Here is a 27247-nt window from a genome sequence, read left to right as displayed (position 1 = left end):
AACAGTTTCATGAAGTAACTCTACATGTTTTGCACTCTAATATTTCTTTCCTTTTTTATTCTGTCCTACTTCCTATTTAGAGAGGGACAAAAAACTATCTTGATTGACTAAATTGACTGCATGACCACCGTTGAATCTCAGTCCAGAATTTGAGAAACTTGACTGTGTTTTCTAGGAAACTTTTAAAGGACATTTAGTACAACATAGTTTATAGTAGCAAAACATTGGAAACCATCTAAATGCCCAATGAATAAATAAAATTGTGGTATATTTACATAAGGGAACACTCGGCCATTAAAATAAACACACTAGATTTATAACTACCAATATGAATAGCCTAGGAAAGTATAACTGAGTGGAAAAAAGCAAGTTGCTTTTCTAAAGCAAATTATAAATTATTAGAAACAGCAGTCTTTTTATTATTTATGTGGACACACAAGCACATATGTAGTAAAAGAACAAAAACGTTAATACTACAGCTCATGATCACGGTTGCCTGTGGTGGGAGGAGAGAGGGAAGGGAACAATGGGGATTTTATTGTGTTTTGTTTTAGTTCATAAAGAAAGAATTTTGTAAAACTTCCTTAGTTGTCTTTTGTCATTAGAGGCCCAACTGAGTGAAAAAGTTTCACTTCAGGGAATCCAGCAATTGGTTCGAAAATCATACCAGGCTCTGGCCTTATGGAAACTTCTTTGTGAACATCAATTCACTGTCATCGTAGGAGAACTTCAGAAGGTAGGGTTTTTTTTTTTTTTTAAATGAACATTTTGATACTGCTACACTTAGTTGTCATTTTTTGAGTGATCCTTAATCTTACACTTGGGTTTGGGAGGGAATTATTTTGGGAAACGTTTAGATTATGATGATGAAGTTAGTGTGTTATAGGAAGATTGCAAAAAAGTGTGGTAACTTGAGGGAACCATTTTATCAAAGCCACAAGTTTCTACAGTATATGAGAACTTTATAGTGATATGCAAATTAAATCATACTCTACAAACATATTTTTTAAAACACTGAATCGTACCCTTTATTTGGGATCTGATGAAAATTTTATACCTCCCAGCCTTCAAAGAAATACGTGCAGGCACATACACAAAACTTTTTGCATGTAATTTCAAGAGGTCCAACAACCTAAATCAAACACCTTTAAAAAAAAGATGCTTACGATTATGGGAAATGAATGGTTTATGTAGCTCTGCAGCATCTTCATCTGATTCCTTTTTAAGGATAATAATAATTGGCATCCATTTAAATGTTAGATACAACATTTGAGAGGAATATACACCTACCTTTTATTTAATTGTGAATATTTTCAAACATATACAAAAGTAGAGCAAATATTGCAATTAACACCCACATATACATATTCAGCATTTTTAGGACTTCACCAAATTTGCTTAATCTATCCTCTTCTTTTTCTTTTTGCTGAACTATTTTAAAGTAGATTCCAGACATCATGTCATTTCACCCCTACATAGTTTTTAGTATGCATTTCTAAAAAAGGTGGACATTTTCTTGAGTAACAACATTACCATATTTAGCAAGATTCACAGAAATTCTTCGGTAACATATAAAATCTATTCTGTAATGACATTTTTCTGATTGTCTTGAAAATGTCTTTGTATAGATTGGTTTGTTCAAATCAGGATCTAGACAGTTGCTTCACTCGTTGAATTTAGCGGTTGTTTCTCAAATCTTTTTTAACCTAAAGAAGTCCTTTTTTTTTCTCTTTTGCTTTTGCCTGGTAGAAATTGGTCACCAGCCCTGTAGAATGTTCGACATTGTAAGATTGTCCTTTAACTTCCTTGTGTTGTCATTGAACTTACTCCTCTATCCTCCTATATTTCCTATAAAATGGAAGTTAAATCTGCAGAGGCTTGGTTAGGTTCAGGTCCATTTGTTTACAGAACAGGATACTTCATAGGTGATGATGTGTGCTCCAGCCTGTACCAGGAAGCACACGATGTTTGGTTGTTCCACTTTAATGATACTAAGATTGGTCACTGGGTTCAAGTGTTAAGTCTAACCCTTCCGTTGTAATATTTCTCTACCAGACTTCCATCATCTGTTGATAATCATTGCCTGAATTACAGAATGGTGATTTTCTAAGTCTCTTAGTCATTCCACATTTATGAGCTGTAATTCTATTTAAAAAAACCAACTTTCCTTTATCATCTAGGGTTATTTGATTACCCTGAAATGCTTGATTTTTTTACTTTTTTAAGTACCATTTCAAAATTAGTGGTCAGTCCTCTATTTCTTTCAATTAGTGTACAATCAGTAATTTTTTTTTTGTTTAAAAATGAAAGCTTCTGTGTTTAATTATGAAAACTGTTTTCTTTTCCATGCCAAGAAGAATAATGATTTTTGGTTTTATTGAGTAATATAATAGAGGTAGGTTTTTAACCTAGGCATCTTCTGTGCTTCCTGTCTTAAACATCACCAATTGTTATGTGAAGGAATACAAATTAAAGATTAGCGTGAAAAATTGAAAACTGACTGGGATGTATGCTGAAATTTAGGAAAAAAAAGATACAGCAGTCAAATCATTTAAGGGAATATTTCATTCTAGTATAAATCACCTCAGTATTTTAGAACTCCATTTTAACAAGTAGATTTGTTCAAAATATAGATCGAACTTCAATGTTAGAAAGCCTTAATAATAAATTCTAACATTATTTAGGAAAAATAAAATATAAACCCAGGAATTTCAATGTGGCCAAGTGATTGTTCTTCCCTGATTATAACCACAGAGGTCAGAAGACCTGGCCCTAATTTTGACTCTACTTAGGCTTCTTATTTGTAAAATGAGAGACTTAGACTAGACATTCTGTGTGTTTTTCCAACTCTATGTGATTCTATGTGAGTTGGCAAAAATTTGTTAATTCGTATAGTTTAGTGTATTTTCTCTTTTTAATTATAGAGTCCATTAATACATTGGTTAAGTTATTAAAGAGAATTCATTCTGTGTGGAAATGTGATACTGCTATATTTTTGATAGAAAAAAAAAAAGAGTTTTCTCTTATATTTCTAGGAATTCCAAGAACAGTTAAAGATCACCACCTTCAAAGATCTGGTAATCAGGGACAAAGAACTGACAGGGGCATTAATTGCTTCTCTTATCAGCTGCTACATCAGAGATAATGCTGCTGTTGATGGCATTAGTTTACACTTACAGGATATCTGCCCACTTCTGTATAGCACTGATGATGCAATTTGTTCTAAGGTATGATGCATTGTTACCTATTTAATAATTTAATTCTTGCAGGAGGTATCATGGTATGATGAAAAGAACAGTAGAACAAGAATCAGGAACCTACATCTTTTATTTAATGTATGACCCTAGGTGGGTCTCTTGACCTCAGATTCTTCAACATGATCTCTTAAAATCCATGTATTTTCTTAAATCTTTCATAATTGTAAATTTTTTTTTATAATTGTAAATTAAGGTCATAAATCTTTGATAGTATTGCTAACTATGTTAAAAAAAAAAAAATATGAGTTAAACATGTCTCTTTCCTTAGAAACTAAGGAAAATCACTAAAACTTTTAAGCCTGTAATGGATTAGAGTTAATGGGACAATTTTTATTAATCCTTTCCTACAGGTGGAAAAAATAAAAAATCATGGACTGCCTGCTGACCAATAATGTATTGACTAGGCAAGAGATTTACCAGACAAAACATATCTTGCTTAACATACTTGTGAGAGGAATTAAGAATAGCTAGGATTTTTTGGTCCAAAACTTTTCTGCTTAAAATTAAGAAGAAGTAAGTTGATAGAGTTGTTTTTATTTTTAACGGTGATTACCCAGATATAAATTTAGACATAGGCTAAAAATTATGTTGAGAGCATCATCTATCTGCTTGATTTTACATCTTTTTAAGTTTTTGTCTTCTCTGCTTCTAGGCAAATGAACTGCTTCAGCGTTCTCGACAAGTTCAAAATAAGATTGAAAAGGAAAGAATGTTAAGGGAATCATTAAAGGAGTATCAGAAAATCAGCAATCAAGTGGATCTTTCCAGTGTTTGTGCTCAGTATAGACAAGGTGAGAAACAATATTCTTCATATCTTAACTCAAAGGACAAGTGACAGTGTGTGAAGAAAAGAATGATGAATAACATCTTACCAGAGACAAATCCTTAACTACTATGGCTGAAGTGAGAAGACATAGAAACATCACTCTTTGTGTTTTAATATTTGATGACTACACTGGCCTCTGAAAAGCTATACTGCTCCTTTTAAATCCTGATATGTAATTTCTTAATGTTGGACTTTCAGATCTACTATATTATTAAATTGTTTTCTAGGTTAATTTATTTCTAAAATGCTTAAATTTTTTGGACTAATTTTTAACATAACATGACTGCTTTCTTAAAAATTACTTTGAATCAAATCTAACATAATGTAAACATGAATGTTAACGCAGGTTTAATTTCGAATCTGAAATTTTTTTTTCCCATAAAAGGAACTGAAGCCCTCCTTTAGTTTGAAATATAAATTTTTCTTTCCAGTGAAGAAAATATTTAGTATTTGCCTTTTGTGCATGTTAGGACCTTGTTCTTTGGTGGAGTCATTAGAAATATTTTACATGATAATGTCATCAGAGTGACTGATGTACAGTAGAGACATAATAGCCTTTATCAGTGTTTTTATATGCTAGCTAAGGAAAAAATAGATCCAGCTTAGTAATAAGCCATGAATCTTTGTTCTTTTTCTTTCCCATTAGTGCGTTTTTATGAGGGTGTGGTGGAACTCTCTCTCACTGCTGCAGAGAAAAAAGATCCTCAAGGTCTTGGACTTCATTTCTATAAACATGGAGAACCAGAAGAGGATATAGTAGGACTTCAGGCTTTCCAAGAAAGGCGAGTGTTATTATTACTTAGCAGCTCATCACCTTTTTTAAGATTAGTATTTTATTCTAACAGATAATTTTTAAATGTTGCAATGTAGTAGAAGCTATTAAAGAGAAAAATGTATGTTCTGAAAACAAATACATAACCTATCTAATACAGGTTTTTGTTGTTAATTTATTCCTTTTTATGGCCTCACCCTTTTGTGTTTAACAAACTCTTCTGAAAACCTCTTGGTCTGAAAACATACGTGATTTGCTTTATTTTTAATACCGAAATACATATATTCTCTGAAATAGCCTACAAATTTTTATATGTATTTAAATTAGATAAGGAAAATAAATTGCTGTCTAATGTAATTCTCTTTCCACTCTTTCAGATTAAACAGTTATAAGTGCATTACAGACACACTTCAAGAACTGGTAAATCAAAGTAAGGCTGCTCCTCAGTCTCCCAGTGTACCCAAAAAACCTGGTCCTCCAGTGTTGTCATCTGATCCCAATATGTTGAGTAATGAAGAAGCAGGACATCATGTAAGGAACATAATGTATTTGTCTTCTAAAAGTATGTTGTGTTTGAAAATTCTGTGTGGTAGTCGTGGTATGATCATCTTGGGAAAGGTAGTTTACCTTTTACAAGTTACCACTTGAGAATTCTTAATTTCTTACAAGGGGTTTGTGAGGCTAAGGGGTTATGATGCCCAGCAACGGAGCCTTTATGCTAATTTAATCTTCTCTTTATTTTAGTTTGAACAAATGCTTAAATTGGCTCAGCGATCCAAAGATGAGCTGTTTAGTATTGCCCTTTATAATTGGCTAATACAAGCTGACCTTGCAGATAAGCTGCTACAGGTAAAAAATGACTTTTTTTTTATTCCAGTATTGTTAATTTATATTTTGTAAGTGTAAGTAGCATAACTCAATGAGTTAAGGAAATTTAGTTTCTTATTATGTGCCTGCCATTAGATGTCAGTGTAAAGCCAAATAATTCAGCATCTTTCTGGTGGGCAGAGCAGACTCTTGCTCTAATTTTCTTGTTATTTAGAAGTTGATTTGGAAGCTGTTAATTACGAGCTGATATATTGTCAGGTGGGAATCACTATATTATGAATTTTCTTAGCTTATAGGGTTGCTATGAGTCAGAATCGACTTGGTGGTAGTGGTTTTTTTTTTTTTTTTTTCTGTCACTAAGTCCCTCTGTGACTTCAAACATGTCATTTCACTATCTTAAGTCTCAGCGTTTCTCAGTCTATATAATAAATACTTAGCATTTGATAATTCCAGTGATCCGTTTGAGCTCAGAGTCTAGGATCAATGGCTATGTTATCAAAGTTTATCAAAAGATTTTTTATTGGTTTATAATAAATTTTTATCGCCCAATTGGAATTGCCATAAGAACTCTTTCGTTAACTATGGTAAAAGAAAAATACGATGAAGAAAATTTCCCTCTCTTACCCAGTAATGTTAGAATTTTAAAGTTTTCATAAAGCAAGACACAGTGATTTGTCTTAAAAATGTACTTATTACATGAAAAGGAAGTCGATGTTTGGAAAATGTTCCTGAATAACTGTACAATTTCCAGATTGCTTCTCCATATCTGGAGCCACATCTGGTCCGAATGGCAAAGATTGATCAAAACAAAGTTCGTTACATGGATTTACTCTGGAGGTACTATGAGAAGAACAGAAGTTTCAGTAATGCTGCTCGTGTCCTGTCCAAACTGGCTGACATGCATAGGTATGGAAAATCATAATATTCTCCTTTTGAAGAATGATTGATAACTGAAGTATATCTAGCTATATCCAAACTAAAAACCAAAACTGTGTTGCCATCAATTCAATTCAGACGCATAACGACCCTGTAGCACAGAGTACAACTGCCACATAGGGTTTCCAAGGATTTAATCTTTACAGAAGCGGACGGCTACATCCTTCTCCTGAGTTGCAGCTGGCAGGTTTGAACCAACAACCTTTAGGTTAGCAGCTGGGTGCTTAACCACTGTGCCACCAGGGCTCCTTTAGCTACATCCAGATTTCAGAAATTAAATAAAATCTCATCATGTGTACGTACATGGGATTTGTTATGCTTTTGCTTGAATTTACTTAAGGTTTATAGTTTTCTTTTTCCGTATTTGTTTTTAATAATGCAATGGAGGTACTGGAAGAATACTCATTAGACCATTCCATTCAAATTATCTTCCAATTTCCTTCTTTAAAATATATCTTTAGGTTCTTTCCTAGTAATAGCAGTTAATTAGTATTCTTAATTACAAACGCGAACTACTTCTTAAAGGCTTTATAATTTAAAATGTTTTACTAATACCAAACAAATTTCCTCTATATGTATGTTGGTTTAAGTTACTGAAGAGATCTTGGCGCATACATGTATATTGAAGATTATTAAGGATCCTGTTGAGCTAACCATTGATATTTCTAATTACATTATCATATCAAAAGACCGTAATACAATCTTAGGCAAATCATTAGTTTGACCCTTTATTTTCATATGGAATTTTCCTTGCCAAAATAATACAGGTGCTATTTTTAAAACACTGGAGATTAGTCACTTTAGGAGGAGGAGATTGTTGTGATAGAGCAGTTATCAAACCAATTTGATCAGAACGGTTGCTTAAAGAATCCAGATATAGCAAATGATGGGGATATGTGTGTATCTGTGCGCGCATGTGGGCACATGCTTGCACGTGTGTGTTTATTGCATATGTGGACTCAAGCCTTTTTTGATCTTGCCCTCCTTGGTCATGGTAGTTGCTTGATTTTTTATTTGAAGAGAATCCTAAAACAAGTTTTTCCTCACATGTAGAAGATGACCTATATATAAGCGACTTTAATTTCTTTGTTATTGATGTAACAAAAGGACAGGAAAGGAAATTAAGCTGTTGAAGGCCTAAAAGGCCTTTGGTTAATTCATGGTTTGTATAATTAAGAGCCGATGACATTATTAAATATTTAATTCATTGTAACCATGTATCTTAAGGGTATGTAGTTCATTCCTTCATCCAGTGCTGAGTACCTATAATGTACTCTACTTGTCTGGGTGTAGTGATTCTGCCCTAATCCAGGCCTCCAGCATCTCATTTCTGGATTACTCTTACCATTCTCCCCCTAGTTAGTCCTAGATACCATTACCGTACAAATCTTAAACCATTTTTATCATGTTGTTATTGCTCAGAATTTTAGAGCGGCTCCTCATTGCTTATCATTTCAAATATAAATCTCTTTCTTTAATATTTACTTTTTTCTTGTTATAAAATTATTCTTTTTATAAAATATTCAGAGCTTCTCTAACTTTAAAGATGCCATGTTATCTGAATTCATTTCACACACACACACAATCTAATTCCTTCATTCTGTTTCCTTCTCATGTGAGATAGATACTCTATCCATCCACCCTTTAACTCTCAGCTTACAGACATTTCCTGCAATACATTGTTTTCCCAACTATTGCATAGCACATTGCTTTCTTTTTCACTACACTCTTTTTGCATACATTGTTGTTGTTGTTGTTAGGTGCCTTCGAGTAAGTTCCGACACACAGCGACCCTATGTATATCAGAGCAAAACACTGCCCAGTCCTCACAATCATTGCCATGCTTGAGCCCATTGTTGCAGCCACTGTGTCAGTCCGTCTTGTTGAAGGTCTTCCTCTTTTTTGCTGACCCTCTACTTTATCGAGCATGATGTCCTTCTCCAGGGACTGATCCTTCCTGACAACATGTCCAAAGTATGTGAGACATGGTCTCACCATCCTTGCTTATAAGGAGCAATCTGGCTGTACGTCTTCCAAGACAAATTTGTTCGTTTTTTTTGGCAGTCCATGGTATATTCAATATTCTCCACCAACATCACAATTCAAAGGAGTCAGTCCTCTTTTGGTCTCACCATCCTTGCTTCTAAGGAGCATTCTGGTTGTACTTCTTCTGAGACAGGTTTGTTCGTTCTGTACATAGACTGCACCAAATAAATTGGCAGCCATAGAATGTTATATTTTAAATAACTTGGCAACTGTTACTCTCTCTAAAAACTTTTGGTTGAAATTAGTTTTTAGATTTCAGAAAGAAAAAAAAAATGTGGAAAGCCCTTTTAGAGATAGACTTCTTATTATACAGAGTATGTACTTTATGTGTAATTTTAATAGCTGGTCAGTGCTTATTAACTCATGTACACCTGTGCTTTCAAAGAGCAAAAAAGAGAGAGAAGAGCTTCTTTTCGTTTCTTCTTTGGAAGAGGAAAAATATAGAAACCATATCTCTTGTGGGACAAGTTAAGTAATGCCTTCTCTGAAAGTATAAAAAGCGAGTGTTCTCCCGATGCCAAGTGGAATTAATTGGAGGATCAAAAGACAAATTTAATACTAGTTGACCTGATAGGTTGCCAACAAGTGGATGAGTTGTTTGTTTGCTTGCCTGTTTTTAATGCCAAGTTCCTTTATAATGTCAGTAAACCAAGTCTGATAGAGTGCGGGGTTTAGAAAGGACTGAAGCTGGCAGCCATGGAGGTGTGAATATGTCCTTAGGGCTTTCTGACACATGTCTGTCAGTCAGCCAACAGAAATTCTTTGAGCATTTATTGTGTTCAGGGCATGTGGGAAGCAGTAGTGAACAAGATAGATAGCATTCCTGCTTCCAAGGAACTCACGTTCTAGTGCCTAGGAACTCACGTTCTAGTGCCATAAAGACCAACAGTAAACTCAAGGGCAAAGAAATGAGTTCAGGTTCTGTAAATATGATAATATGATATAAAGTGCCCGTGGGGTGTGGAGTTGCTTTATTTAAGAGTGCTTAGAGAAAGCCTAAGAGAACGTGTTCTTAGAATTGAGATTTGCATGACAGGAAGTAGGCAACTATGTAAAGAAGTGGAGGAAAAGTTGTTCTACCACAAGGGCTAGCCTTCACAGAGGCACTATATCAGATACTAGCTATGTACCTGCCTTCTTCGTAGAATGCTTTCTGGCCACGGTTAACCTGAGAATAGCTTCCTAAACTGCAAATCATGAACCAGTTTCAGACTCCTTAAATGTCATGTTTAAGATTGGGCCCACGACTTACTGTCCTTCCCAGCATCTTCAAGGTATCATACTAGATATAAACTAGTAGTTTAAATTAAAAATAGTGAATACTATTAAGGAACATGGTAATTTGAATTTTTTCAAGTTTTAAATGGTCTTTATGTTCATTTGTTATAAAGCAGTGCATCCTAACTAACATATTTGTATCTTAAACCTTTAAGAATTCATATAACTAAAAACAAGATTTTATTCACCCATTAGCACAGAAATTTCACTTCAGCAACGCCTGGAGTACATTGCTCGAGCCATTCTTAGTGCCAAAAGTTCCACTGCCATTTCATCAATAGCTGCAGATGGTGAATTCCTTCATGAATTGGAAGAAAAAATGGAAGTAAGTGCTAAAGACACTTAAGGTATGTCCACAGTGAGTCACATCCACATAGTTATTCCCTTTCCCTTCCTCCCCTAGTAAATAATAGGTCTATGGAAGTCATAATTGTTAATTTTATTATTTATCTTTGCCTATATTTATGTATTTGTTATATGTTTAGATACAAATTTTAAAAAGATTTTTAAAGTTACAAGCACCTGGGTCATAAAGACATTGCTATAATTTAAATGTGTTCCTGTGGCATTCCTGAAAGTTTATTCCAACTGTTCTAACATCAAAGTGACTATATCACATTCACCATTTATTCTAGAAACTAATTAGTAGATATGTTTAGGGTAGGCTAAACTGCCTTAACCAAGAGACCCAAAAATATGTAATGGTCCAAATACAAAAGTTTATTTCTTATTCACAAAAATCCACAGTGTATGTTATTGTCAGGTGGCTTTCTTCTATGAGGTTGATTTGGGACCCAAGTTCTTCCTATTTTCTGGCTCTACCGTTTGCTGGGGCCTTATCTTACCTCCTTCAGGGGAAGCAGGGGAAAAAGGAACATGTAAGAAGCACATTCAAGGAGCCCTGACACAATGGTTAAGCGCTGGGCTGTTAACCAAAAGGCTGTCAGTTCAAACTCACCAGTGGCTCTGCAGGAGAAAAGGCCTGGAGATCTCAATAAAGATTACAGTCTAGGAAACCCTGTGAGGCAGTTCTACTCTGTCCTGTAGCATCACTGTGAGTCAGAATCAACTTGACAGCACACAACAATAACAGGAAGCACGTCCACACTCTTAAAAATCCCTGTCCAGGAGTAGTACACATCCACTCACGTTCCGCTGGACAAAATGTAGTCATACAGCCATACCTTCCTGAAAAGGAGATTGGGAAATGTAGTCTAGCCATCTGTCTGACTGCAGTCATGGATGGAATGGATATCGATGGCCAGCAAGAACTCTCTGCCACAGTGTGCTTCCTGTGAAATCTGTTATGTTATGATGAAAGGTAGATAGTCTATTATGATAAAGGTCTTTATGCATTGTTTTGATTTTGACAAACTTTAAGTCAGATACTAGGAGTCATTGTTTCCAGTACCTATTGATTCATCATAAACAAATTAAGACTTTCTTTTTTTCTGCTCAAACTAGGTTGCTAGGATCCAGCTTCAGATACAAGAGACACTACAAAGGCAATATTCCCATCATTCTTCTGTACAAGATGCAATTTCTCAGCTGGATTCTGAGCTAATGGATATAACTAAGGTAATAAAGCAAGTGAAATTCCTGTTCTAGTCACATGTCTAGAAATACCTTGTCTTTTTTACTTTTTGTTCCATGGAAAAGATTAACCTACCTCCACAAAATTAATCATCCTTGACAGCATACCCCTGCTACATCTGACTCCTAGAAAGGGCTGGACTACTCTTTCCAGGCCAGGTGGGTCAAGAAGCTATCAGCCTCACATTGAGATTGTTAAAACTCCTGCTATCTAATGTGTGGCCTTGCTCCTCACCTTTGTAAAAGTCACTTATCTTTGCTTAACTTTCCAAGCCTGTCCTACTGTCTACCCTCCGAGTAGTTCCTTCCTCCTCAGTTCTTGGAGCTGGCTCCAAGTATCAGAAGGTCTCTAAAGTTTGTCAGTTATTTCCATAATTCTTTAAACCTTAGTTTAGACAACACTCATTCTAAAAGAAATAGCGTTGCAACATCTTCCTACCACCAAAAAAAAAAACAAACACATACTGAAATTTATTTGAATGTATTTTGCCTTGAATTCACCATTTTTAGTTGGGAATTATTACCCGCTACACATCATCACAACTTTATATCATGTTTTAGAAACTTCAGTTACAAACATTTTTATTTTTAACTTTCACTGAATACTTCTGTTTGAATCTGATTGCTGACCTCTGGTTGGATGTTTAATTTTGTGATTTTCTCCACAGCTTTATGGAGAATTTGCTGACCCATTTAAACTTGCAGAGTGTAAACTTGCAATAATTCATTGTGCTGGTTATTCAGACCCTATATTGGTGCAGACACTTTGGCAAGATATCATAGAGAAAGGTAGGCGTTCAATTCTAGGTATATTACTATACATTTTTTGGTGACTTAGTGGAGGCATGCAACTGCTAGTGGCTAGTATATCTACGATTGATGAAAATTGTTTATACCTAAGTAGAGGGTAATGGGCAGAGTGAATATTTGGAAGGGCTTTGTGCTGCTTAACAAGGGGTACTGAGACACTTCCCCTCAGAATCTCATAACCATTGCCTGGTAAGATAAGTATATATATGACACTTAACAGAAACCCAGGATCTGCCAAATACATTAGTGTGAATATTACCAATTTAAACTTTCCACATTAAAAATAATTTGGGTTTCTATCGACTCGAGGGCACTGGGTTAATGACAAGTCAGAGGAGCCCTGGTAGCACAGTGGTTAAGTGCTCCACTGCTAACCAAAAGTTCAGCAGTTTGAACCCACCAGCCACTCAGTGGGAGAAAGATGTGGCAGTCTGCTTCTGTAAAGATTACTGTCCTGATGGGACAGTTCTACTTTATCCTATAGGGTTGCTACGAGTCGGAATCAACTCTATGGCAATGGGCTTGGTTTTTTGGTTTAATGACAAGCCTCTTTCTTACAGAATTGAACGATAGTGTGGCAATGAGCTCCCCAGATAGAATGCATGCTCTTAGTCTCAAGATTGTGCTCCTTGGCAAAATTTATGCTGGCACACCTCGTTTCTTTCCTTTAGGTAAGTAGTAACCTTAGGGGCTGTCATGCTTTGTTTTCTCCATTTTGGTAGTTTTTTTCATTGACAAGGAAAACCATTGTCCTTTAGAGTCAAATAAATAGTTTTTAGCTCGAAAGTTTAATTTCACCTTTCTACAAAGAATAACCACCAAAGAATAGTAGAATTTGTAGATGAATAGTTGGGTATGAAACTTTCTTTGATAACCTTCCAAATTTATATCTATGTCTTCGGAAAATGCTAATAGACCATTAAGTTATTATATTGTTGGTAAAGAGAAAAGAAAAGTAGCTGGTGTTTTATGCGTGGATAATCTGTGATGATTCAACTACTCTGATGTGTTGATGACATTTTTCTTCAAAATAGTGAATAATTGTGTTAAGAAATGTAATTATTTGAATCCCTTTCTCAACCAAATATGCTGACTGATTGTTATGTAGGTGGCTCTAATTGTTGAAATATGAGCCACTTGCCAACTTAACGTTTTCTTCGTTGTAAAACAATAGAAGAAACGTAGTACATTCATATAGTAGACTATTAAGCACTTTTGTGTTATTGAAACATACTGAGAAACATGAAAATGCTCACAATATAACTTTTTTTTTTAGTTGGGATGCAAATCTGACCATCTCTGACTTAAATATTGCTTGTACCATGGTCAGAAATAAAACTGTTATAATCATACCCTTATTTCTTACAGGTGCAATATACAAAACTACCTTTTTTGTGCCATTTTATTGATCAGAAAAATCAAGAGAAAATGAACAAGTGTTCATTTCTTTACAAGTACATAAAACTTGACACTTTTAATAGTATAAAGGTTATCTAATACATAGTCCCTTTGGGGGGCATTTCTGCTTGGCTTAGATTATTAATTTTTCAGGCTTGCGAAGTTTAGAGTAGGTCTTCCTTTTCCTATAAAACTCTCCATGACAAACAAGCTTCAGGGGATTTAAACTGGATCAAAGTTCAGAGTATTTAGAATTTTTATTGGGACAGTCTTTGAATGGTAAATGCTAGTTAGATCCAGGTTCAGCACTATCTTTTCAGTAATTCATTTTGCCCATGGGTATGCACACTACTCAGTCCTGTACCTCAGATATTATAAGTTGAGTTGTTACTATTACGATCTTATTTATGATAAGAAAAGGTAGTAAAAAATGAGCATGCGACCACAATTAGAACCTTTAAAGTAAATAACTTATAATTCTTGGAGGGTGGAATGTTAAAAAACAAATTTAATATTTCTAACATCAAGATGCAGTAGCTCTTCTTTTCTAAAAGGCTGTTAAATTGAGGCTGCAGTATATGAAAATATTTTAAAAACTATCAGTGGGTTCTCCCCAGTAGTGGGATTGTGAATGATCTCTTTTTTTCTTTTACCTTTCTGTATTCTCCAAATTCTTTAAAATATATATGTCTTTTTTTTTTTTTTTTAACAACTTTAAAGTGTACAATGCAGTGGTTTTAATATATTCACAGAGTTTTGAAACTATCACCATAATCTAATTTTGCAACATTTTTATCACCCCAAAAGAAACCCCAGAGGGCTTGTGGGGACCATAGTCTCGGGGAACATCTAGTTCAGTTGGCATAACATAGTTCATAAAGAAAATGTTCTACATTCTACTTTGCTGAGTAGTGTCTGAGGCCCTAAAAGCTTTTGAGTGGCCATTATGATACTCCACTGGTCTCGTCCCATCTGGAGCAAGGGAGAATGAAGAAAACCAAAGACACAAGGGAAAGATGAGCCCAAAGCACTAGTGGACCACAACTACCACAGCCTCCACCAGACTGAATCCAGCATAACTAGATGGTACCCAGCTACTACCACAAATGCTCTGACAGGGATCTTGGTCAGAGCATCTTGGACATAGCTGGAGAAAATGTAGAACAAAATTCTAACTCACTAACAAAAAAAAAAAAGACCAGACTTACTGATCTGACAGAGACTGCAGAAACCCTGAGAGTAATGCGCCCGGACACCCTTACAGCTCAGTAATGAAGTTACCCCTGAGGTTCACCCTTCGTCTAAAGATTAGACAGACCCATAAAACAAAACGAGACTAAATGGGCACACCAGCCCAGGGGCAACGATGAGAAGGCATGAGGGTATAGAAAAGCTGATAATGGGGAACTCAAGGTTGAGAAGGAGAGAATGTTGACATGTCCTGGGGATGTTAACAAGTGTCATAAAACAATATGTGTATTAGTTGTTTAATGAGAAACTAGTTTGCTCTGTAAACCTTCACCTAAAAAAACAATTAAAAAAAATTTTTAAAAACCAAAACATGGGGACAACACTATGGGCCATAAAATGTGGCATGAATAGAACACAAACCATAACTAACAATGCATAAACCCCAGAAGAAAAACTAGATAACTGGGAGCTCCTAAAAATTAAACACTTATGCTCACCAAAAGACTTTACCAAAAGAAGTAAAAAGACACTGGAAAAAATTTTTGGCTACGACATATCCAAAAAGGGTCTAATCTCTAAAATCTATAGAATACCTCACACCTCAAGAACAAAAAGACAGATAACCCAGTTTAAAAATGGGCAAAGGAAGTGAATAGACACTTCACCAAAGAAGACATTCAGGCAGCTAACAGACACATGAAGAAATGCTCAGGATCATTAGCCTTTACAGAAATACAGATTAAAACTGCAGTGAGATACTGTCTCACTCCAACATTACTGGCACTAATCAATAAAACAGAAAATAACAAATGTTGGAGATGTTTCAGGGAGATTGGAACTCTTATGCATTGCTGGTGGAGATGTAAAATGGTACAACCACTATGTAAAACACTATGGTGCCTCCTTAAAAAGCTAGAAATACCATATGATCCAGCAGTCCCGCTCCTAGGAATATATCCTAGAGAAATAAGAGCCATTACACAAATAGACATATGCACACCCATGTTCATTGCAGGAGTATTCACAATAGCAAAAAGACAGAAACAACCTATATGCCCATCAACAGATGAATGGATAAACAAAGTATGGTACATATACACAATGGAGCATTACGCAACAATAAAGAACAATGAGGAATATTTGAAGCATCTCATAACATGAATGAATCTGGAGGACATTATGCTGAGTGAAATAAGTCAATGACAAAAAGATAAATATCGTATGAGACCACTACTATAAAAACTCATGAAAAGATTTACACACAATAAAACAATTTTTGATCCTTACAAGGGAGGGGAGGGATGGAAAAGCACTGAATAGATAATAGTTAAGTGGTAACTTCAGTGAAGGTTAAGACTTTACGCAGTACTGGGGAAGCCAGCACAACTTGTCCAAAACAAAGTAACGGAAGTGCCATAGACACATCTAAACTCCCTGAGGGACCGAATTGATGGGCTGGAGGCTGTGGGGACCATGGTCTTGGGGAACATCTAGCTCAATTGGCATAACATAGTTTATAAAGAAAATGTTCTACATTGTACTTCAGTGAGTAGCATCTGGGGTCTTAAAACCTTGTGAGCGGCCATCTAAGATACTCCACTGGTCTCACCCCTTCTGGAGCAAGGAGGAATGAAGAAAACTAGACGTACAAGGGTAAGATTAATCCAGAGGACTAATGGACCACATCTACCACGGCTTCCACCAGACTGAGTCCAGTACAACTAGATGGTGCCCAGCTACCACCACTGATTGCTGTGACAGGCATCACAATAGAGGGTCCCAGACAGGCCTGGAGAAAAATGTAGGACAGAATTTTAACTCATAAAAAAAGACCAGACTTACTGGCTTGACAGACTGGAGAATCCCCGAGACTATGGCCCCTGGACACCCTTTTAGCTCAGTAATGAAGTCCCTCCTGAGGTTTACCCTTCAGCCAAAGATTAGACAGGCCTATAAAACAAAAGGAGTCTAAAAGGGCAGAACACTCCATAGGCAAGGACTAGAAGACATGAGGGGACAGGAAAGCTGGTAACAGAGAACCCAAGGTTGAAAAGGTAGAGTGTTGACGTGTCGTGGGGTTGTTAACCAGTGTCATAAAACAATAGGTTTACTGTTTAATGAGAAACTAGTTTATACTGTAAACCTTCATCTAAAGTACAATTTAAAAAAAAAAAAAGGAAATGACTTAAGTACCCATCAAAAGATGGGTGGATAAACAAATTATGGTACATATACACAATGGAATACAATGCAATGATGAACAATGATGAATCCACGAAACATGGATGAATCTGGAGGGCATTACGCTGAGTGCAATTAGTGAATCACAAAAGGACAGATTGTATGAAATTGCTGTTGTCAAATCCCAAGAAAATGTTTACACACAAAAAGAAACAATCTTTCATGGTTACGAGCGCAAGGCGGGGTGGGAAGGGGAAATCACTAAATAGTAGACAAGTGGTAACTTTGGTGAAGGGAAAGAACACAATATAGGGAAATCAGCACAACTTGAACAAGACAAGGTCATAGAAGCTACCTAAAAAGAAGCTACCTAGGCACATCCAAATACCTTGAGGGGCTGAGGACTGGGGACCACAGTCTCGGGACATCTGGGTCAATTGGCATAACAGTTCATAAAGAAAATGTTCTACACCCTGCTTTGGTGAGTAGCATATAGGATCCTAAAAGCTTCTGAGTGGCCATTTAAGATACATCTATTGGTCCCAGCATGTGCAGAGCAAAGGAGGATGAAGAAAACCAAAGACACAAGGAAAATACTAGTCCAAAGGACTAATGGACCACATGAACCACAGTCTTCACCATCTTGAGCCCAGAAGAACTAGGGACTGCTCTGACAGGGATCACAAAAGAGGGCCCTAGGCAAAGCGGGAGAAAAATGTGGAACAAAATTCAAATTCAGGAAAAAAGACCAAACTTACTGGTCTGACGGTGACTGGAGGAACCCCTGAGACTATAGACCCTGGAGACCCTGCTAACTCAGAACTGAAGTCACTGCCAAAGTCCACACTTCTATCAAAGATTAGACAGGTCTATAAAGCAAGCAGCAGTAACACATGTGAGCAATGTGCTTCGTAGATCAGTCATGCTAATGAGACTAAATGGGCACACCAGCCCAAAAGAGACTAGAAGTCAGAAAGGGACAGGAAAACTGAATGAATGGAAACAGGAAGCAAGGTGGAAAGTGTGGGGAGTTGACATACCCATGTCACAAAACAATTTGTTTATTAAGTGTTTAATGAGAAACTAATTTGCTATGTAAACTTTCACCAGAAGCACAATAAAATAAAAAAGAAACCCCGTACCCATTAGCTGTCACTCCCCATTCATTCCCATTTTTCAGCCCTAGACAACCACTAATCAATCTACTTTGTCTCTATAGGTTTGTCTATTCTAATATATAACTTTTATAAAAACTTTTTTTAATTGGTTTTCAAAAGATTTCTCCTAGAAATTACTCAGTTATGAATAAGGTCCATTATTTACTATCAAAAGTTAAGAATCCTAATTTCTGACCTTTTCCTCCCCAGATTTTATTGTCCAGTTCTTAGAGCAGCAAGTTTGTACTTTGAACTGGGATGTGGGCTTTGTAATACAGACCATGAATGAAATTGGAGTCCCATTACCTAGACTACTGGAAGTATACGATCAGTTATTCAAATCACGGGTAAGTAAAATAAAAATATCTTATTTAGTTTAAATTCTTCTAGATATAGTAGTGGGGTATTTTGATTGCATGCTTATAAGTATCTCATCATTTGGTCTCATACAGTTGCAGGAGAGATTTGCTTCATTTGGTTTAGTATCAGAAATGATCATGCTTCAGACTTTTAAAAGAGTTGCTTTGTATAATAAAAATAAAATATCCTTGAATATTAATAAACATACTCTTGGTGGAATAGGCTAAACCAAGACGTGGGGAAAACGTTACATTATGAATCATCATTTACTTCCAAAGAACAAAATAACAGTTTACTTATTCATTTTAACCTAACGTAAAATATTAGTGGAAACCCTGGTGGCGTAGTGGTTAAGTGCCACGGCTGCTAACCAAGAGGTCAGCAGTTCGAATCTGCTAGGCACTCCTTGGAAACTCTGTGGGGCAGTTCTGCTCTGTTCTGTAGGGTCACTATGAGTCGGAACCAACTGGACAGCAGTAGGTTTTTTTGGTTTAAGATATTAGTGCTTAAAGATCTTCTCTGTACTGAGCATTATCAGACTATATATTTTATGCTTTTTATTGTAAGGATAAAAGATCCAAATAAAACCTTGTTGAACTAGATTGTGTCTTTTATAGTAACATCATCAAAACGTATAATGCTTTACAAGGTACGTTTTTACTTGTGCATTTCATTTGAGCCTCACCATAAGCCCATAGTGGAAATGAACAAGTAGTACTATCTCGTGTATATTGTAAAAACAAAGGGCAGAGATGTTAAATAAGTTACACAAGTTAGAGGGCTAGTAACTATGGTGGTGCCAGAACTAAAATTACGATTCCTTGACTGCTAGTTTAGTCTCTTTTTATTGTATCACACTAATTCTATATAAGCTTGAAGCATGCCACAGTCCATAGATAAGAATGGGTATTTCTTTTACCTCAGGTATCACATCCAGATTTCTAAGCAGAAAATTTACATGCTGTACAAAGTGATCAGTATTTCAAATATTCTTCCTAAATAATACCACAGTGCAGTGTTTGGTATCATTCAAATATTAACTATAACCAGGTATTTAATAATCACATGGTAACTATTGCTTTTTTATTTCACCTTGGACTTTTGATGACTGCTTTAACTAACACAAATGATTAAAAATCAATTGACACAGTTTGCCTTACAACTTATGACACCTGTTTTCCTTATAGGATCCATTCTGGAACAGAATGAAGAAGCCACTTCACCTTCTGGATTGTATACATGTACTGTTGACAAGATATGTTGAGAATCCTAGCCAAGTTCTAAATTGTGAGAGGTAATTACAAATTAGATACTGTATTATAGCAAAAGCTTTTAAATGTTTCTAATCAGTATCTGGGTAACGAATTTGCAGAGAGTGGAGAAAGATAAGGAGATTATAAAGATATGTAGGAGATTTAAGCACTTATGTACATTAACAGCAATTATTTGAATTATATTGATAATAGGTATGAAAAGTAGGACTTTTTTTTTTTTTTCCATTTTCAGCCCTTGTCCTGAGTCCTTTGTGTACAAATGAAAGGGTATAATTCATAAATTAGTTCTAAACTCCTTGTGCTTTGAGTTAGTGACCTAGGACCAAGACAATTCTAATCATATCTTTCTGATATTATTTGCCATCTCAAGAGATATTCTTTTGAAGAAAAAGAATTTTCAATATTAATAAGAATCAACCCTTACTACCGCCTTCTCATTGTAATTATCTTCAAATGAAAAATGATGATTCTGTGGTAGTGCACCTACTCCCTAAGTTTCCTTGTCTATTTTCAATTATTTGCCACTTAATCAAGTGTTCCTTTGCTCATCTGTGGGACTATAAGTGAGGTTAGCAGAAGTTGTGGGCAAGTGCTGTGGGAGGAAATGTTTCTAAATGTACAAGTAGTTGATCAGGTGTCTTTTCCTTTACAGGAGAAGATTTACAAATCTTTGCCTGGATGCTGTTTGTGGTTACCTGGTTGAGCTCCAATCTATGAGTTCTTCAGTAGCAGTACAAGCCATTACAGGGAATTTTAAATCTCTTCAAGCTAAATTAGAACGGCTTCATTAATTATTGTAATGTATTTTCATTCATGCATTTTGATCTGTAAAATAAAAGCTCAGCTGGGTCCGGATACCAGGTGCTCTAAATCTAAGAAATTAAGAACCATTTTGGTAGAAATACGATTTTAATAAGTGGTTACCAACAATATACTTGCCAAATGGATTCTTTTTTTTTATGACTACTGTTGTGTTTATTAATAATCTGGTTAAAAACTGAAATAAGATTATGATCATTACACATGGATTAAAAAAATTTGGAAACTTTTACATATTTTACTGCAGGTAGAAATGAATCTTTCTAACATATATGCTTTTTTTGAATTTATATTACCTGTTTTCAAGTTAGTACAAGGATATTGGTATCAAGTAGGTTAGCTGAGCAGGTCCATTCCCATAACACTGGATTCTATAACAATCATTAAGTAGGCAAATAGATACTGTTTCTTTTTTTCTTTTTAATTTTCGGTTCATCCTTGGAAAGAAATTACCTGCAGCTGTTAATATTGCAAAAGTTGCAGTCATTCATTGAAGATTGGTATATACTTGGTTGTTTGGAGCAGGTAATAAGCTTGTAAATAATGTCCTGTGTCCCGGAAACCTACACAGGAAGCTAGTATTTTCCCTTCATGTTCACTTGGCTGTTCTTTGGCCTTATAACTACTGATTGCATTAGAGCAGTGGTTCTCAAAGTGTGGGCACCAAACCAGCAGCAACATCACCTGGGAATTTGTTGGAAATTCAGATTCTCAGCCCCCACCCAGACCTACTGAATCAAAAATTTGCAATGAGTCCCAGCAATCTGTTTTAACAGGCTCTCCTGGGGATCCTGATGCCTGTCAAGTTTATGAATTGAGCTCCGTCTCTGATTCCTCCTCCTCCCTGCCCTGCCAGTAACCATACCACATGAGTTTTACCCAAGACCCAAAATATATAAAGTGAAATTGTTAATAATGTAGTTTTAATTATTCTTTAACAAAATTGGAGAAGCTAAATCAAGTGCCACAATGTCACGGTAACAAAGAGGGGGAGGGCAAAGTGGGAATGGCCACAGCTAACCAAAAAACAAAAATATTTTTACCTTTTCCTAAGACCATAGGGTTATCTTCTCTACGTTTATTATTTCCAATAATCTTCTAATTCATAATAACAACCCTTAACTCTCAATATTGAAGCTAGGTCTTTAAAAAGGACATTAGGCTAACATGGTCAAATGGTCTGTAAAAACTAGAAACCTGAACACTGTCCCTTTTATTTATACAGTACCCTTTAAGAACTCTGACGCCACAGCAGATGTTTGCAGTACCTTTTGTTGTTGTTAGATACAGTCAAGCCAGGTGCGACTCATAGTGACCCCATGCACAGCTGAACGAAACACTGTCCAGTCCTGCTCCATCCTCACAGTTGCTGTTATCTTTGAGCCCATTATTGCAGCCACTGTATCAGTCCATCTTGTTGAGGGTCTTCCTCTTACCAAGCATGATGTCCTTCTCCGGGGATTGGTCCCTCCTGATAACATGTTCAAAGTACTAGAGATGAAGTATCACCTTCCTCCCTCCTAAGGAGCATTCTAGCTGTACTTCTTCCAAGACAGGTTTGTTTGTTCTTCTGGTATGTTCAATATTCTTTGCCAACACCAAAATTTAAAGTCATCAATTCTTCTCTTGTCTTCCTTATTCATTGTCCAGCTTTCTCATGCATATGAGGCGATTAAAAATACTGTGGTTTCAGTCAGGCATATCTTAGGTCCTCAAAGTGACATCTTTGCTTTTTAACACTTGAAAAAGGTCTTTTGCAGCAGATTTCCCCAAGGCTATATACATCCTTTGATTTCCTGACTGCTGCTTCAGTGGGCATTGATTACGGACCAAGTACAATGAAATCTTTGACAACTTCAGCATTTTCTTCCTTTACTGTGATGTTGCTTATCAGTCCAGTTGTTAGAATTTTTGTTTTCCTTATGTTGAGGTATAATCCATACTGAAGGCTGTAGTCTTTGATCTTCATTGATAAGTGCTTCAAGCCTTCTTCGCTTTTAGCAAGGAAGGTTGTATCATCTGTATATCGCAGATTGTTAATGAGTCTTCCTCTAGTCCTGATGCCACATTCTTCATAGTCCAGCTTCTTGGATTATTTGCTCTGCATACAGATTGAATAAGTATGGTGAAATGATACAATCCTGACGCACACATTTCCTGATTTTAAAACACACGGTATCCCCTTGTTCTGTTCAAGCGACTGCTGCTTGCCTTATGTACAGGTTCCACATGAGCACAATTCAGTTTTCTGGAGTTCCCATAATCTGCAGTGTTACCTATAATTTATCATGATCCATACAGTCAGATGCCTTTGCATAGTCAATAAAACAAATAAACATCTTTCTGGCATTCTCTGCTTTCAGCCAAGATCCTTCTGAGAATTAGCAGTGATATTCTGTGTACGCTTCTGAATCTGGCTTGAATTTCTGGCAGTTCCCTGTCAAGATACTGCTGCAAACATTTTTTAATTATCTTCAGCAAAATTATGCTAGTGTGGGATATTAATGATATTGTTCAATAATTTCCACATTCTGTTGCATCACCTTTCTTTGCAGTGGGCACAAATACGGATCTCTTCCAGTCGGTTGGCCAGGGAGCCGTCATCCAGATTTCTTGGCATAGAAGAGTGAGCGCTTCCAGCATTGTATCGGTTTGTTGAAACATCCTAAGTGGTATTCCGTCAATTCCTGGAACCTAGTTTGCCAGTGCCTCCAGTGCAGCTTGGACTTATTTCAGTACCATCTTCTTGGCCATATGCTACCTTCTGAATTGGTTGAATGTTGACCAATTCTTTTAGCTACAGTGTGTATTCCTTTCATCATCTTTTGATGCTTCCTGCATTGGTTAATATTTTCCCCCATAGATCCTTCAGTATTGCAACTCAGAGCTTGCATTTTTTCTTCAATTCTTTCAGCTTGAGAAATGGCAAGCGTGTTCTTCCCTTTTGGTTTTCTAACTCCAGGTCCTTGCACATATCTATAATACTTTACTTTGTATTCCCAAGCTGCCCTTTGAAATCTTCTGTTCAACTCTTTTACCTGTAATTTTTTCTGTTCTCTTTAGCAACGCTACATTCAAGAGCAAGTTTCAAAGTCTCTTCTGACATCCATTTTGGTCTTTTCTTTCTTTCCTGCCCTTTGCGTTCTTCATATATGATGACCTTTTGCATTCTTCATGTATGATGTCCTTGGTGACATCTCACAACTCATCTGGTCTTTGGTCATTAGTATTCAAAGCATCAAATGTACTCTTGAGATGGCCTCCAAATTCAGGTGGGGTATATATACTCAAGGTCGTACTTTGGCTCTTGTGGACTTGTTTTAATTTTCTTCAATTTCAACTTGAATTTGCATATGAGCAATTGATGGTCTGTTTCGTAGTCAGCCCCTGGCCTTGTTCTGACTAATTATATGGAGCGTCATCATCTCTCTCCACAGATGTAGCTGATTTGATTCCTGTGTATCCCATCTGGCAAGATCCACATGTATAGTCACTGTTCATGTTGTTGAAAAAAGGTATTTCCAATGAATAGGTCATTGGTCTTGAAAATTCTATCGAGATCTCTGATGTGTATATCACCAAGGCCATATTTTCCAACTGCTGATCTTTTATTTCCAACTTTTGCATTCTAGTCTCCAGTAATTATCAGTGCATCCTTATTGCATGTTTGATCAATTTCAGACTGCAGAAGCTGGTAGAAATCTTCAGTTTCTTCATCTTTGGCATTAGTGGTTGATTTGTAAATTTGAATAATAGTTGTATTACTTGGTCTTCCCTTGTAGGCATGTGGATATTATCTTATCATTGACAGCACTGTGCTTCAGGATAGATATTGAAATGTTCTTTTTGATAATGAATGCATTGCCACTCCTCTTCGGTTTGGCATTCCCAGCACCATATAATTGTCTGATTCAAAATGGCCATTATCAGTCCATTTTCAGCTCACTAACGCCTAGGATATCTATCTTCAAGCATTCCATTTTGTTTTTGATCACTTAATTTCCTAGGTTCATATTTAGAATGTTCCACTTCCAATTATTAATGAATGTTTGCATCTGTTTATCATTTTGAGTTGTGCTACATCAGCAAATGAAGGCTTTGAAAACTATTCCATCCACGTCATTAAAGTTGACTGTTTTTTTCAGGGAAACCCTGGTAGCATAGTGGTTAAGTGCTATGGCTGCTAACCAAAAGGTCAGCAGTTCGAATCCACCAGGCGCTCGTTGGAAACCCTGTGGGGCAGTTCTACTCTGTCCTGTAGGGGTTGCTGTGAGTCAAAATTGACTCGACGGCAGTGAGTTTGGTTTTTTTTTTTTTGTATTTTTCAGAGGCAACTCTGCCCTGGTTGTATTTTGAGTGCTGTCCAACCTGAGGGACTCATCTTCTGGCACTATTATCAGACAGGTTTGTGCTGCTATTTATAAGGTTTTCACTGGCCAGTTTTTTAAAAAGTATATCACCAGATCCTTCCTAATCTTAGTCTGGAAGCTCCACTGAAACCTGCATACTGTGGGTGACCCTACTGGCATTTGAAGTACTGGTCACATAGCTTCCAGCACCACTGCAACACTGAAACCACCACAGTACGACAAACTGACTATACAAGTGGTGGAAATACCCTTTAGAAGGTAATATCCCTAAGGGAGAAAAAAGTAGATCCCCATAGTTCTTATCCTCTGGAACAGTGTTTCTAAACCTGTAACATCTGTGAGGATCATCTGGAGAGCAGGTTAAAATGAGTTACTGAGTTTCTACCTTCAAGATGTGGTAGGTTAGAGTGGCACCTGGGAATCTGCATTTCTGACAAGCTTCCGTGTGATCCTTCCTTGCTGATACTGGCTGTCAGTGGATCAAACTTTGAGTAGCATTGCTCTAGCACATTTTCTACAGCATTAGTGTACTCTGTACTTGAAGTTCATTCCACCCATTAAAGCAACTATTTAAACGGGTAGGCCATGAGTAATCAGTAGAACATAGCCTGGGAAACAGTGCATTTACCATGGGCAGTGAGGAGTCGCTGTAGGTTTGGGATGTAACACTTGTATTTTTGGTAGATCATTTTAGTATGGCAAAACGATTAGAAAAGAAGAGAAAGGGCTGTTTTAACGGATTGTGGAAGGCACAAGCCACTGTGATACGTGTGATGAATGTTCAGCATTCCCCGAATTGTAACACCTGTGACTTGCTAATGACTTAAAATGGAACACCTGACAGCTAACTACATAAATTTCCTCCACTTTGTACATTTTATAATTGATATCAACTTAGGTACTCTTCCTTCACAGATTCTCTTCCTCAGGATACTCTCCCACCTCCATCTCTTTTCCTCGTACATATGAAAGAAAAAAATTATGATAGTGATACAGTTATATCAAGGAAATGAAGAACTAGAACACTGAATCTAGAGATCTCTAAAGGAATCTAAAGAACTCATAATTTCCTTTCACTATCAATGTCTTCATTAAATTCTTTTATTTTTTTTTTCCGTCACTAGAATATTTTTAAGTCTTCAGTAAATCTTTTAAATATTTCTAAATTTTACTTCCCTAATATCTAAAGCAAGGAGATGTGAAGCTAAAATGATAAGACTCTCTCTAATCCAAAATTTTGTGAGCACTAAGGTAATCGATTTTTTGGTCAGTTTTGAGTTTTTGCTTCAAATACTGTATTAGTAACGTTGTAGTGAAACAGCTCTCACCAAAGCCTTCTGCAACAAAGATTTTTAATGTGATGTATCAGAAAACAAAAATGAGAAATTGGCTGCAAGCACTCAGGCTGTAAACAGACCAAAATCCAAAGAAGTAAAATCTGTAAGTGCTTTTCATATTATTTTGACAGGTGCTGATTTATTATGAATGAGGGTCTTTCAACATGCCCTTTACAATCATTTAAACACACACCTATGAGTAAATTACAGACTGATCGGTTAAAGTCAAGTCAAAGAACTAAGATCATGCTTGAGTGACCTTTTCTCGTTTTTCTTTTCTGACAATTTTTTCTCTTGCCTCAGGGGTCTGGGTCTGTCATATGGTGGTTATTTTTTGCTCTGTGGGCTACCTGTGATACTGGGTAGATCTTTAACTTACTTCGTGGGGTAAATTGTCACTTTGTTTTGGTGCGCGTGTCCACTGTTGACTGAACTGGTAAGAGTGATTTATCCTACCCCTTTGATGTGGTTTCTTATCGTTTGAAGTTCTGACAAATTTGTCTTTTGTGGTTATGGTTTGCTGTGGTTAGGTTAACCATTTATCAGTTATAATACAATTATTTTATTCTTTTTAATTTCAAATAATGTTCAAGTAAACATTTCCACAGAATTATGGCATGTCTGAAGTTATACATTTGTTTTAAAACTCTTAGTAATGCTTTTTGCATTTTGGCAGCTTGTATCAGCAGAACTAACTCTGTTTAAAATTAATCAGTTTGTCACATGGAAGCCAGAACCCCATCAGATCTCCAATCCACACCTATGTGTCCATCTGTCTAATGGACATTTCCACTTGGATGACTTCTAATGCACC

General features: G+C 36.3%; 1 protein-coding gene across 1 annotated transcript in view; it reads left to right on the top strand.

The window, feature by feature from the left end:
* Positions 1-27006, top strand: part of NUP155 (nucleoporin 155) — a 69614-nt gene extending 42608 nt beyond the window's left edge. The window contains exons 22-35 of the mRNA XM_049862533.1: positions 606-736; positions 3036-3227; positions 3910-4048; positions 4730-4865; positions 5233-5386; positions 5600-5704; positions 6435-6589; positions 10139-10268; positions 11408-11521; positions 12205-12325; positions 12907-13017; positions 18484-18620; positions 19821-19927; positions 20560-27006. Coding sequence (XP_049718490.1) covers positions 606-736; positions 3036-3227; positions 3910-4048; positions 4730-4865; positions 5233-5386; positions 5600-5704; positions 6435-6589; positions 10139-10268; positions 11408-11521; positions 12205-12325; positions 12907-13017; positions 18484-18620; positions 19821-19927; positions 20560-20698 — 1871 coding nt within the window. The 3' untranslated portion in view covers positions 20699-27006. The remainder of the gene's footprint in view (positions 1-605; positions 737-3035; positions 3228-3909; positions 4049-4729; positions 4866-5232; positions 5387-5599; positions 5705-6434; positions 6590-10138; positions 10269-11407; positions 11522-12204; positions 12326-12906; positions 13018-18483; positions 18621-19820; positions 19928-20559) is intronic.
* Positions 27007-27247: the final 241 nt, after the last annotated feature.

The sequence above is a fragment of the Elephas maximus genome, chromosome 2 (assembly GCF_024166365.1).
Source record: "Elephas maximus indicus isolate mEleMax1 chromosome 2, mEleMax1 primary haplotype, whole genome shotgun sequence".
Classification (NCBI taxonomy): domain Eukaryota; kingdom Metazoa; phylum Chordata; class Mammalia; order Proboscidea; family Elephantidae; genus Elephas; species Elephas maximus.
The sequence above is the reverse complement of the archived record's forward strand: the minus strand, read 5'-3'. Positions and strand labels throughout refer to the sequence as shown.